The following is a 15534-nucleotide window of genomic DNA, read 5'->3' as shown; positions in this document are numbered from 1 at the left end:
GCCTAGCTTGCAGTGATACTCGCTGGTAAACAGAAATTTTCACAGCACCACAAAGTTTTCCCAGCTGTGCAACAATATTTGTGCTTCCTTGTGCATAAGTTTACAGAAAATAAACAACAAAAACCTTGTTGCAGACTTTATGTTAAACTAAGCCCTCCACTTACTGGCAATGAGTTACTCCAGTGCAACACATACACACATGCATACACTCCAATTCGCAACAGCGGTTTGGCAAATATTAGTAAATGTTACTGACTTTGCAATTTCACTTTCCGCCCGCCGCGTTCCCCTTACCAATAAGGTTTGGGCACATCGCACCTTACTTGCAACATCCATGTGTAGTGCGCTGTGATTTCTATTTACTTTGTTGCAGTGCCAAATGTTTATTAAAGATTGCAGCAACAACTGCTTTTAAGTTCTACAATATTTACTATTTATTTATTTCATTTCGATTTCTTTTCTTTTCAATTGCTTTTAGCTTTATATAAGCCTATAAGTTGTAATATTTATTGCAACATTAGACTGGTCGAACTTTTGAGCAGAGAAGTAAAGGAATGGAGAAACCATACGGCAACCAGTTGAGTTTTTACAGTAGCATGGTAAAGTAGAGAGGTCTAGAAATATTTTTGTCAGTAAAAATTTTACTTTCTCTCTCATAAAATCTTCCTATAGAATCCATCAGCCGTTTGATTGTTTGCATTTTATATAATGTTTTGTGATTTGGCAACATTAGTGTTGCTATTTGCTAACTCACAATTTTATCCTAAAGTTTGACATTTTTGATGTTAAACATACTCAGAACGTGTGGTCATATCAGCGCATTTTGTGTTGTTTACAGTAACTTAAAATATTTACCTCAGCCAAAAAATGGAACTAAATCGCAACAGTACATCGATGCACTTAATTGAATTTTTAGCGACGAAGTTCCATCAAGGACCAATGTTTACTGATGATAAGTTGAATGAAATCGAGGTCGTAAATCACTCTGAGTCGAGTTTCGTATAGTTCGTCCAAAATCAGTTGTTGTTCCGGAAACTATTGATGATGAGCGCAAACTGAGATTGAGACAACTATAGGTATTAGTGGGACCAGCATACAGTCAATATTGCATGAATATTTGGTTGTAAAAAACTTCGTTATCGTCGAGTCCCAGACAATTTGTCAATCGCTCACAAAAAGGCTAGTGCGGATTGGTCGAGAGAAATGTTAAAAAATATGATAGCGGTGCTATCGTCTATGATATCGTGACATATGATGAGTCGAGAATTTACGTGTATGAGTCCGAAAGTAAACAGCAGTCGATCGTATGTTACAAGATGACGCGAATACAGTAATAGTCGTCCGCGCACGAAGCATCTCTTAGCAAAAGGTTGGCGGTTTTTACTATACGATATAGCGATACTACTAGAACAACGCAGAACAGTAAATTCTGAGTGGTATACAACCATTCGTTGTCCAGTTGTTTTTAAAAAAAAACCAACCACCGAAGACGGATAATTTTTCACCACGACAATGCGAGATTTTCCCTTTAGAAAATGCGAGCTTTTACACATCGACTGAAAGAACTGCATTTTTGAGCACTCAAAACATCGATTTGATGAGTCATCCGCCGTATACCATATTACTTTTATCCGATAATATCCATACAAAAAAATTTTAATTCGACCAAATATCGAGTAAAAGTCTGAACGGCAGCCAGTGCGAACAGCTACAATAAATATAAGCCGAGTTTAAAAAACAAAGTCTTATAAATTATGTTAGTTATACTTCAATTCCCGGTAATAACGCCGATTTACTTCGAACTTGACTTATTGATTGAGTGAAATAGCAGAAACAACCACAAAAGAGCGAAAGCTATTCTCTTTCAAATTTTAAGCAGAATAAGGCTTTTTTATCTAGAGAGTCTAAGTTCATGGTATTGATAAAACCGTGAAACCGACGTTTGAGTACTTGTACTATGTTGACGCCACTATGAAGTTATCATTTTTTAAAACCAAATGAATAATAAGATATATAATAATGAAATGATGAAAATTAGAATGCTAACTGGGACTGAAACCGTTGCTCTTTTAATTTTTAATACGAAATCGAGAATAACTTGAATTTATAAGAAATACAAATATGTTGCCTACATTTAGGCTAAGGTTGCATAATGATTCGTTTATAATAAGATATACCTATAATAATAAAAATTTTAGAATTAGACAGCTTGTTGTCCTGAAAGCAGGGACTGATCCTGTTGCTTCTTCAATTTTCAATTTGAAATCTAGAATAACATAAATTAATAAAAAATTAAAAAAAAAATGTTGCCTACATTTAGGTTGCATAAAAGTTATTTAAAATTTATGCAATTTCGAACCACCCTGATACGAATACATAAGTTTAGCTTTTCCTCTTCTGTCTGCCATCGTTTATTTTTGCTAACTTCTTAGCCAATTGCGTGTAATTACGAAAATTGTTTTCCAAATTAGTGTGCCGCTTATGCGCTGCGATACATTGCGATAGTCGCTTGTGCGCATACGGAAATACTCGTAAATCGCTACACACACATACCTAAGCATTCTTTAGCGAAGTTGGTGCTGTTGTTGTTAAATATATACTTTGTTACAACAATCATTTATTTTCTGGCATTCACGAGATTTTGTTGTCTTGATAACAACACTTTTGCACTTACTAGCCTGTAACTGTGTAATCCATATGTGCAGTTACAGCCAAAAATATAATAAATTATCAAATGGTCATGAAAATATCTGCACAGTTGTATGATTACGAAAACAAGTGCCGGAGAAAAAAATATATATATTTATAGTATAAATGCCAATGCTGGGAAGTAGCTTGCTCACGGTTATTTCTAGTAGATTTGTACAAATAACTGTGCATCTGAGTGCATTTGGTCACTTGCAGCCTAATTGGCTTAAATGAGGAGAGTTCTCATCGTTGCTCAACAAAACTCGGTTAATAGCTACAAGAAATTATTTTTCGTTGTAAAAAAAATATCTGGAAAAAATATTAGGAAGTAAAAAAGTTAACGGTATTTAATATCTAAAATTTTTTTTTGCTGTTTTTGTTTTTTTTTGTTATTTCAATAATGTTTTTGCCATAAATTCTAGATAAATTCTTTTAAGTGCAGTAAATTGTTTTACATAAATATCAAAAGACTTAAGCAACGAACCTGAATACTAAGAATTGAATTATAGTGATATCATTTATAAAAAATGTGGTAATAAGTCGAAAACGATGTAGCGATGTACATGAATTCGAGTTATTCTTTTAATAATAAAAGGGGAAGCCTTCATTCTAATTATCAATAATTAAGCAGTTTTGGCGACTGCAATAAATATATGCAAAATAAAGCAAAAGTTAATAACTAACTTTATCATATGACTATATACACTGAGTGAAATAGCTATATGTGACACTGAAAAATCCAAAAATATGGTTTATTTTATCATAAAATTATCAATGGAAAATATTTTTAGCCTTTAAATAAGTGAACAAAGCAAACGTTCGAATAAAACATGTTTCAAAATTTAGTGCAGTTTTTATTGTAGAAATTTTAACTTTTCCAAGACCGTAGAAGGAAGTAAGTATATGGAACAAAATTAAAATTAAATTCAGTATTAAAGAAACAACATTTAATAGCTTGTTTGCCCTCCGTTTTTTATTGTGACTGTATTAGACAGCGTGGCAATGAATTTACGAGTGACTTAAGGACACTGAGGTCGATTATTGCCCAATCTCCTTGAATTGCTTTTTGGAACTGCGACAGGATGTCAAATTGGCGTCCACCTTTGTAAATTTGCTTGCTAAGAATGTCCTCCATTGGATTAAGGTCTGAACTCATCGCACATTTTTAATTTAAACATATCTTAGAATAGATTTGCCAACGGTAAACGGAAGTCAACTTAAAAATTTTACAAAATGTTTCAAAAATCTGATTAACAACTATTCGAGAAGTTTTTAGTTGAAACATATTTTGGAATAGAGTTGCTTCCTTCCAAAGAACAAATTTGGAAATATTCCAAAATTTCTCGGTACCTCTAAAAAACTTTTCTCTTCTCTCTCTTTGAAATAAAGTTTGAGAAATGGTAAACAGAGCAAAATATTGCAAAATGGGTGTTAAAAGATTGATTGTTAAGTGGTTTCTTCGATTGAGTGTTTTACTAAAATTTAATGTAAATATATTTCAAAACAGAACTGCCATCTAACAATGAAGTAAGGCTGGAAATTTTATGAAATATTTTGAAACTTTGAATGTTGAATAATATTGCTATTGAGTTGCCACCTATTAAGGAAGAAGCGAAAAGGGGCGAATTGCTAAGAATTGCAGAAAAGCATTGAGAAATGAATTCATCTCGAACTATATGATATATAGGAAAGTTAATAAAAGTAAAGAAAAACGTTGAAAATTCATAGCAACGTTTATGGAACGAATATGTATGACCATTAGGGTGCGCCAAATAGAAACTTTTCATTTTTTTTTTACATACAATGAAAATATTCTACGAAATAACGAAAAAAATGCCGATAAAGTTTGAGCTCCTAATATTAATAGGTGGCGGTGTGGTTTGATTTTCCATAGAAATAACACAGCAATATTTATTTATTTTGTTTAGATGGTTAATGTGTTTGAACAAATCATTATGTAGTGAAAATTAAAACATACTCTTGAAGGGAATAAGATAATCTACAAAAAAGTGAGTATTGAGTGATTTTTTGCTTTGTCATTTCGCTCAAAAGTTATTGGAGGTTAAAGTCCTACCTTAAATTATAAATGGCAATTTTAAAAAAAAATTTTGTTACTTCACAAATTTTTAATATTTCACATAAAATATTTTATGTTAATGATTTTTATTTTTTTTATTTGATAAATTTATAGACATTTTAATTTACATTTAGCACGATTGAAGAAAATAACTGTAAAAAGACACTTTATAATAACACAGTTGGAAGTATTGCAAGGATTTGAGACCTTTATTACATTTAAGATTATCAACGAAAAATTTAATTGCCACATTTATTAGTGGCATTTAACATATTTTTGACATGCCAAATGTTGCATGCAATAAATTTGAGGCATGATTTACCTTATAACATTTACATAAATACCCAATAAACTTATTACCATCCGAACACATGTAAAAATATTTTTGTATGAAATTGCATGCATAACTAGTAAAACATATCAAATTGTTTTTAATAAGCGCATTTAATACCAACACGAATTGCAGTGAGTGATTTCTAGCTCGCTTAGACAAATATAGAAAAATGTGTGGCGCACAATATCGCACCTGAATGAATTACTTTTAAGAATTTTCTCAATTAAATATTTTATATTTATTTCCACATCGCACAGCATTTGAGCTGCATTTGTGATTTTCTGACGGCCAGGTGTTGGCTTGGGTGTGCCCAAGTACACGCCGCTTATACACATTGAACTTAACATTGAAAACTAACAAAATTTCCAATTCAAATTTATAGTTTCGAAAACGAAAACAATAATATTATTTGCTTAAATGTGCTTTAATAACCAGCGGCAGCATTTAATAGCGGCTTTGAAGCGATTTTGTCGCGAATGCACACACACAAACGAGCGTGGAGTGAATGCCTTGCAGCGGAGCGCGTAAATTGTGCGCTTCACTTTGTTCACTGACGTCAGCGTTGTTAGTTATTCAATGCAATGGCTTTTATTGTTGTTTTAAATAGTCTTTATTTTTATACCCTATCCCAGTTGCTTATTTGTCGGAGCCGGTGACATCGTACCACTATAGCATATAGCTGCCATACAAACTGGGCGATCCAAATCAAGTCCTTGTATTGAAAACTTCTTTATTTGACGTGATATCTTCACCAAATATAGTTTGTATTATTGCTCAAGGTAATGGAACAATTAAAAAACTTTCAGATCGGACCACTAAAGTGTATAGTTGCCATACGAACTGGGCGATCCAAATCGCTTTCTTATCTGAAAACCTTTTTTAATTGACAAGATTTCTTTCCAAAATTTGGCATTTGGCATTTCCAAAGCAGTGCTATAAACTCTGAATAAATCGTTCAGATCGGATAGCATATAGCATAGAACTGCCAAATAAACTGGGCGATAAAAATCAAGTTCTCGTATAGCAGTTTTTTTTATAACTGAAAGGTATTATAGCTTCTCTGCAACCTCAGTTAACGTTTTTTCTTCTTTTTATTGTTTAACACTGTATACTTTTCATTTTAATCGTTTTGATGCGCCAGCACTTTTACGTAATTGGGAAAATTTCGCAAATCAATTTCGAGATAGCGCAACAAATTGTCTAACCGCGCTGTGCTGATCAAATAGTTGCCCCTGAGCGTGTTTATTGCTCATACACATTGATTTTTGCATTAAATGATGCACTAATTGGCGCATAGAGACCTTGCAATTAAGTGGGTGTACTTTCAAATGACGAGTGTCATTATAAATATGTATATCTATACTTATATATATATATATATTATGTATGTGTATGAATATACAAAATATAAAAATATGTATAGCTATTGAATTGGATATTTATCGTTAAATGTGCGTGTTTGTGCAAAATAAATTTGCTAGTGAAATTGCGGCTTTTTGTAAACAAGTTCGTGTCATAAGTCTTTGATTTATATGACACAGGCTGGTGAGTGAAATGAACTAATTTCAAATGCTTTGGCTTGAATGAGTCATAAGAATATTAAATTAGTTATTTATACTGCCAGACTATTTGACTCTAAGATTTCTTGTATATTTATTGAAAAACAAATGTATTTAATATATTTATAAGAATCTTTTCAGTTGCTCGCATAGAAAGGCGAATTGTAACATTATCAATATATCAAAACTCTGTGTGCCACTCTCCTTTGCAAGTTTACCTGACTGCTCGAATTTGAATGGAATCTTTTTGCTCAGCACTAAAAAGTCTAAACTCCAATTTATTTGCTAAGCTGAGTCAAGTAGAAAAGTTGTTTATTATTACCTTTTGGACTGTAATAAAAAAGAGATTCAAAAATATTTTTTCAGCCTTGCAGCTTATTGAAAATGAACTAATATTTTTTGATTCATAAGAGATGTGTAAGATTTTTCTGTTTAAAATTATCGCAAATGCAAAAACAAAAATGTTAATACCTGTAGCTGATTATCAGTAATAATGGAATAGAAATTCAGATTTTTGACTAAATGGTCGTTTTTTGTGGAAAATTCTACATTTTAAAGTGACTATTTTCAATAATTTATGCATACAATCATTAATTGATAAATATATCTAAGATCGATCGTTGGATTGGCGCAGCTTTTCAGGAAATTTTGCTCGCCGACTCAAAAAAAACTGACCTATAAAAAATAAGCTTAAGATATTTTTTTAAATGATAATAAATGCACATGTCAAGGGTATTATGAATATAATGTTTTTTTGTTTTTTATATTTATTGGAAGTTTTTCCTCCTTTTTAATATATATACGAGTATAACTAATTTCATTTGCTTCTAATTAAGCCACGGGTTAAGTCCACTGCCATAAAAATGTAGTCACGGGTTCTAATTTTGTTTTCAAATAGCTAAATCAATGATGATGGTGCTCTTATTTTTCTTATTAAGTGTCTACTGCTCTAAGCCAAGTACAGTTTCAGCGAAAATATTTACACATCAATCATTAGAAAATCAAATTTGTACCACGTGTGTACCAAATATGGGCTGATTATACCAAAGCGCCAAGAAATATGCAAATGGCATAGATCGATTTGGGAATTGACAAGACACTCGTCAGGCATACCAAAATTGAAACTACACACGCGCAGCCGACACATAGAAGATGCACAAGCCAGTTGGTGCTCCATTTGTCCGCCGATCGTCAAACGCATGTCTCTATTGGCTTTGTTGTGCTGAATGTTAATGATAAATTGACATCTATTGTGCTAAACATAAAAACAAACAACCGCTGCGGGGGAGGAACAGCAAGGCAATAGTTGGCGCAGACTCGGTAGAGACATAAGTGAGTTATCAAATTGTTTCTGAGTAAACAGCTGCGCAAACGTTTTTGAATGTGTGAATGAAAAATGTGTGCTCCAATGTGACAATGAATGGAAGTATGCTGAGAAGTGTTGAGCCAGAGCGCAGATTGGACGGCAGATTTTGCGTATGAACTTTGCCTCGAAACGCGTGTTCCCCCGAAAGTTGTTATTGCTTAGCTGGTGCACATGCTTTTTGTTTATGTGTGTTTAACATTTGTGTGTGTGAGCCTTTGGCCCCTTAATTGAAGCAACCCGTGTAGTATTGTTATTTATTTGTCATGCATATTTATTTGCTACTATTTTTAGCGCATTTTTATAAATTGTTTATCGCGTTTTCTGCAAGTAATCGTGAATATACAAGTTTATTAGTAAATATTAAAAGTAAGCGATAAACTCGCTGCCAATTGCTTCAACTTCACGCGACTCGTATAATGCGTGGGAGGATTTGATTTCAAAGTACCGAATATTAAATTAGAAGCTCGAAAACTCTTGTACACAGAAAGTGTTGACAAAAATGTACTGTTGTTATATAAATTTGTATGTGTGTTTAAAAATAAAAGCATTTTATCATGTGAATAGTAGCTGAAGCTACTAAAGCCGTCAAAAATTGCGAGTAACACGAAATTTTGAATTTTCTTAATTCTCTAATGAATGATTTGAATGATGCGATTTAATGTATATGATGACATATGGGGACTATCTACAGGTATACAACAAAAACTAGAAGTAGTGCTAGAGCAGACTCTTCCTTTCAAAGCTGTAAATTGTACGAGTTTTTTAAATGAAAACTTCACACTTGTTTGCATGGCATAAGCCACTTAATCTAACCTAATAGTGAGTTAGGTCAGGAATCAACTGATTTGTTTTTTGTCTTGTAATTTCGGTATAAACGTGAACACTTAACAGTGTGTTTAAAAAGTAATGTAACGTTTGCGTTTGTGAGGAAAAATTTTATAATTATAGAAAATAGCACATTGATTTGGTATAGCTGACGTTTACTGGCTCCAATCTCCCGCATTGTCTATTATAGCCTGCCATCTTTGATGACAACTTGCAACTAAGTTTTCCGCATATTCCAAACGATATCCAAGTATGGTGGAGTAGCTGAATGAAATCTTTTGTTTACTTTAAATATTTTCTTGATATTTTTGCACTCATTAAAGCCCAAACATTGTCTATTGGATTGGCGTTTGGTGACTGTGATAGCCCCTCTAAAGTAACAATATGGTTTTCTTGTTTCCATTGGGTACTGTGTCTGCTCCTATGTTTTGAAACATTGTCTTCTTGCAGTAGCCAATCATGATCGTTTTTGTTGTAAAGCATATCAGTTGACTGCGGTAAACTCTTTTTATAAAATTTTATCATTCTAATGGCGTTCAGATTTTCTGTGAAGCACCACCAAACCACAATTCCATGAGCAGAGAGGCATCAACAAATATGGAACTTTTGGCAGTGCTTAGCACTCCTTTGAAAATGTTTTTTGTCTTGTTTTTAGCTAAAAATGTCTCAAGAGGTTAACAAATACAAAAGTTGACTCATCTGTAAATTTTACATTGCTCCAATCACGGTTGATGTTATCAATGTGTGTTTTTGAATCGATCGGTCAGCTGTATGACAGCTATATGCTATAGTGTCATGATCTGAACAATTTCTTCAGTGATTGCTTGTTGTTTTAGGCAAAATGTCGTAAATATATCTCGTCACATGAAAATATTTTCCATACAAGCACCTTATTCCGATATCGGTCATGCTGACAAACGAGCAGCTTCTTGGACGTGTTAAACATCTCATATCGATATCTCAAAAACTGAGACTTCGTAGATATACAGATGGACGGACTCACAAAGAGACGGATATAATCACTTAAAAGGTTCTCTAGCTTTTTCTTTTGGTTGTTACAAACGTCGTGGGAAACATAATTAATCCTGTTACCTACGAAAAGAGCGCGTGAAGGATAATTGTTATTTTTTGAACGCACTGTATATCTATATAAAAATGTTCGTTTTTGCTAGAAACTCAATTTGTCGAAATGGCAATGCAACGGTTACGACGAGAGAGACCATTATTTAGAATAAACTTTTCGTATCCAAATAATAGCAAAAAGTGGATTATTTAAATGTCTGATGGATTATGTGATTTGACACGATTACATAATTTTTTTGTTTTTTGGATGTACAATAAATAATGGCAATAAAATCCGCTTTTCCAGCAACCACACCCTTGCACTTTGCACTTAATTTTTTTACTCAGAAATGTCTTTGCTCTAACTCGATTTCGTTACACAAAAAGTCTGATTTCTTCTTCGTAACTGTTATTGGTGTCTAAATTTCGTTTTTGTTTTATTTTCCTACTATTTTTCCGTTAAAAATTTCTATTTTCTTGTAAAGAGCTCTCTATGAGCACACCAACCTGCCGCGCACTCACACCCACACACAAAAGTTATGCAATGCGGCAATTAGTTTGTTGTTCTTACACCCGCTATATTGCGCATACTTGGTTTTTGTTTTTGCTCTAGCGGTGCTTCTTTTGTGTTGTCGTTGTTGTTGCAGCGCTGTGTGTGTGGCATGTGCTTGTGGTGTTGGTGTACTCGCTGGTGTATTGTAATTACCGCGAATTTTCGATTATTAACGGTGCGGTTGATTTGCTCATTTGCTTAGATTGCGGTTGTCTATAAGCATTTATTATTAGTTTAATGGTTTCTGGATTTTTATTTTTTAGCATTTTTGTTGCACAATAATATTCATAGCTGCGCTGCATTTGCGTTGTAGTTCAAGGTGGCGAACTTGAATTCAGTCAAACTCTATTTGTTAAGGTGTGGTTAAGTGGAAGTGAAGGTTTCACCCAAAGTTGCAAGTTTATTTGCATAATCAAAACACTTCATTGAAAATTGTGAGATTTTTTTTGTATCTAATTTAATATTAAAAGTTATATAATTTGTTTGCAAAATATATTTATGAGACAATTGAAAAATGAATGTAAAATATTTCACTGGAATTCTGGATAGATCTAACTCCGTTGTTGTTTTTGTCCCATAAAACTTTTCTGTATACATACAAATTCTGATCCGTTTTGTTTAAATACTAGATCCAAATGTCATGTGAACAATTAGGTTGGCAACTCTAACTGTGTGTTTTGAAAATAGATAGGAACTTTTCGATTCATAGGTACACATTTATTCAACCGTCCGATTTCTGGCAAAAATATTATTATTTCTTGCAGTTTTTAATTTTTATTGAGTTTATTACTTTTTTTGGGTTTTTTTTTTTTAAATAAAGGCCAATCAATAAAATTTAACCTCTGTATATTTTTTCGGTTTTTGTTATTTAAAATTGATCACATTGCATTATTTCTTCGTAGAAACCCTTAGTTATCATTGTTGTATACGATAGCACTTTTATAATTAATAAAGTTATTTAATTTTCTAATTTCAAGTTATATAACAACATGTTGCGAGGGTATAATAATAAAATCAGGACAATTCCTGTACTGTCAAGTTTTACTTTCACTGATAAGTTATTTATTCGAAAATTGTTTTAAGCGAAACGTATTTAAATGCTGACATATACACAAAATTTTAGATATACTACATATATTAGGGTGAGTAAAAATTACTAACCTATCGAATTTACGGGTTAAAATAACCGTATATACAGAAAATATATTCCTGCAAGACGGAATTTTTAACATCATTTTAACGGTGTCGATGAGCATTAAAAAATTTCCAATTCAAAATCATGTAAAATATCTGTTTTCTTGTAGAGCATATAATTTAATAAAAAAATCTACCTAAGTGCGATTTTTTCCATTAAAAAAGTCCAATATTAAAAAGCGTCCCAGTGTGTGTGTCCCAAAAATAACCGAACTTTTTATTTAATATAAGAAAATTTTAATATTTTTATTAATTTTAAGAAATTTATTTAATGAATATAAGAAAATGTGTGCAAATATTTCATTTATTTAAATCAAATGTAAAATTTTGACTTATGGAGTAGTGCTTTGAATATGGTAAAAAATGTAAGAATGAAACGAAAAATAAAATAAAAAATATTTATGGAAAAATAATTTATAGGCGGGTCGGGAAGCGGTAAGGAAAAGATCTAAAACTTTTGTGTTAACACCCTTTTCCCAAAACCTCAAATTTTATGTGAGAAATTGAAATAACCCAGTTTTTGGGTTTTAATTTTTATCTTTGTAAGCAATTTTTTTACATGAAATTTGGTGCAAACTAACCTTCTTATGTCCTAAATACACTGTAATTTTTATCTAAAAATATTGTTAGACGCATACTGAAGTTTATACGGATATTATGCGATTTAAAAATGATCATGCGGATTTAATTGACGAACAAAGGCCAGATCGTTTACAAGCTAGTAATCGTGCTGAATTGTGGGGACAATTATTGGTATCGTTGCAAATTTTACTACAATAAGGTTAGCTTAAATACAAGTAAATACACTATTTGGAGAATTTTAACTGAAGAGTTGTGTAAATGAAAAGTCTATACGCGTTTTTTTCACATGAATTAAAAGAAAACCAAAAAAGTTAATGAGCAGTAAACGGATTTGTTTCATCAAACAACTTCCGTATTCACCTAGTTAATGACTACTTTCTATTTTCAAGAATTAAAAACTAACACGAAAGGAACATGTGATCATGATATGCCCGCCATTCAAGCAGCCGTAACCGAGGTGCTGAAGAGCAACCCTATAAATGAATACATAATATATTGTAAATATAAAAAAATGTAAGCATGCTCTTGTTGATCACTCCAAACATTGTATTCAGTCTAATGCAACCTATTATGAATGAATAATAACTTTCAGAGATAATATATCCGATAAATATATGCGAAAAGCTCGGTTATTTTAAGGACACACCTTGTAGAAATCAATAGTAAAAGAGAATGCAATTGTACCAACTGCGCTTTTATATTCGCTTTTTTGCGGTATAATCAGCTGATTTGCATATTTTCCCATATGCAATAAAATAAATCAATTCTCAACAGTTATGAGCTATAATTAAATCGAAATAAATACCTATATATATTACAAACCAAATTTTCAAATGCTTAGATCGGTGATTAAACCAATATTGTACACTAAAATTCAAATTTGAATTGGTGCGCCGGTGTTGAGTGAAGGGAAGTGAAGTTTGACAGAACTCTACTAGGATTTGCGTTGCCGGACTCTAATTCTATTTATGATTATGAGTAAAGGCATAGATGAAGCAGAATAAAATGGAAATAATTTTATTGAAGTTTGCTTTGGAAATTCGATAGAAAGAACACAAATCGGTAAAATCATAAAATAAACTGACGGTTGGATCAAGATGGTTACATGTTTAGTTTAGATATATTTGTATTTCAGATTGAAGGTCAAATGCAATTATATTACTGTTGAGTTGGCTAGGTACAAATAAACAATAAATTTAATTAGGAATGTTGGACGGTATATAAATAGTTAGTGGACACTATCGTTATCATGGATACTAGTTAAATAGAAATCACCTTGGAGTAAATAAAGAAACACCAGGGCCTCTAGGGCCTCTATAAATATGGTATATACATATATAGCAAGTTTATGAATTCATTTAACTAAGCGACAAGTAGTAAAATTAAGTGAAGTAAAATCTTAAAATATTTAGTGTGTGAACTTTTGAACTACGCGCCAACAGTTCAGAAGAATGATTGGATTGAGAATGATAAGTGTGATTAAGCACTTTTCCACTGTCATTTTAAGCCTGATAAACTCCCATTAAATCCCCTAAGCGACAAGGCGAAATGAACTATTTACTAAATGAACTATTAATGTAATTATTAATAATGTATAATGTTAATAGTTAAAGCGGTGGTTTACTTGACATTGCAATGCATTGCATTGAATTGTATATTAGTATGATATGTAATACCTCCCTAATAGTAAGTATTGAACTTTAATAATAGCGAAACAAGAATTCGTGATATTTTGCAGTTAAAGTTTATGCACATAAAAACTAGCTTTTATTCATTATATTGATCATAATGTTCTATGTGTGTATATGTAAATTTCTGTTAATTTATGAGATATCTAAACTGTTAATCCGATTGAGGATATATCTATATATTTTAAATTTCTTACCCATATGGTAATAGAGGGTAATAAAGGGAATTATTTGAATTTAATTCTGTATCTCGGTTAACTTAACCTGAATAAATTTTTTGGAATTTCCAAAATACCTTTGATAAAAAGCTTTCATAAATCTGATTACTCTTAACACTTTAAAAAAATTATTTAAAATTTAAGCATTCTGATAAATCTTAATGTTTATATTTATATTATAATATTCTAATATTTTATTTACTTTTTCATTTATTCAATTAAACGATCAATATCTTTAAGCAGTTGGCAACTTTTTAAAAAAATTAAAAAGCACAGATTTTGAAAATACATAGGTCTGATAACTCATTATATTGTTATTTTGTTTTATTTTACAAAAATTTCAAACATTTGGCAACTCTCCTAAAATATATAGTGTACGTTTTTTTAAACATTAGTTTGATAAGCATATTGTTTTGTTATTTTATTGCGTTTGATATATATTTTTTAGTACAAAATGTTTAAACAGGTGGCAACTCTACTCAATAAGATATAAAAATCTAAGCATTCTAATATCTCTTTATGTTTATGTTTTTAATTTGCAACCAAATTGATTGAAATTGGTTTTTGCATTTGCAACCAAATTGATTAACAAGCAAAAATTTATTGGATATAAACCTGAAATGACAAATTTTTCATTGATTTGATTACTACTGTCATTAACTTTGACGTAGTGAAAATATCATATTTTGGAGTAATTAAAATAATGGAGAAATCTTTAGTAGGTGTAGGCTTTTGACTACAATAATGATAGCACTGTGATACGACTGTGATAAATAACCGAAATTTGGTGTTTTAAAGCGCATTCAGTAATAAATTCTTTGCCAGTTGTTTCATAACGTTGATTCTTGGTGGGATTAAAGAAAATTTATTGACTGGAAGTATATAGTAGTTATTTCTCTTATGTTATAACCTAATACACACCAGGGTCCCTAATATAATAAAATGTAAATACCCCATGTGTGTGAAAAAACTTATGTTTTTTCGACTCTTTCATTAATTATATTCATTTTAACACATAACTGTACTCTTATTAATTTTAATATTTGCAATTAAGAATTAATAGTGGTGTAAATCCCCGATTTTAAAACTCTTAATAACCACTAATTTTTATTACTATTTTTATTTAATTTATGTTATTGTTATGTGACTCACCTTGTTGAAAATAATTGGCCTTACGCACATACACACACACCAATGCCATCAGCTGTAGTTGTGATAAGCGCTGACGCGTCGACTGCGGCAGCGGCAAAAGGTCGCGCAAATTGGCGATTTCGGCATTGATTAAATCTCGGCGCAGCTTCGAGGCACCCTTGGTCGATTTATTGGCGTCAAACCTAAAATTACAGAAAAAAATATTGTTTTTTCATATACGTATAAATACATAAAAA

General features: G+C 31.6%; 1 protein-coding gene across 1 annotated transcript in view; it reads right to left on the bottom strand.

Annotated features, from left to right (window-relative positions):
* The window catches only part of dysf (neuronal PAS domain protein dysfusion), a 140089-nt gene that overhangs the window by 50253 nt on the left and 74302 nt on the right, over nt 1-15534 (bottom strand). Inside the window, exon 3 of the mRNA XM_070108344.1 lies at nt 15299-15480. Coding sequence (XP_069964445.1) covers nt 15299-15480 — 182 coding nt within the window. The remainder of the gene's footprint in view (nt 1-15298; nt 15481-15534) is intronic.

The sequence above is a fragment of the Bactrocera oleae genome, chromosome 2 (genome assembly GCF_042242935.1).
Source record: "Bactrocera oleae isolate idBacOlea1 chromosome 2, idBacOlea1, whole genome shotgun sequence".
In the NCBI taxonomy this organism is placed as follows: Eukaryota; Metazoa; Arthropoda; class Insecta; order Diptera; family Tephritidae; genus Bactrocera; species Bactrocera oleae.
This window is presented reverse-complemented; position numbering and strand designations above follow the sequence as displayed.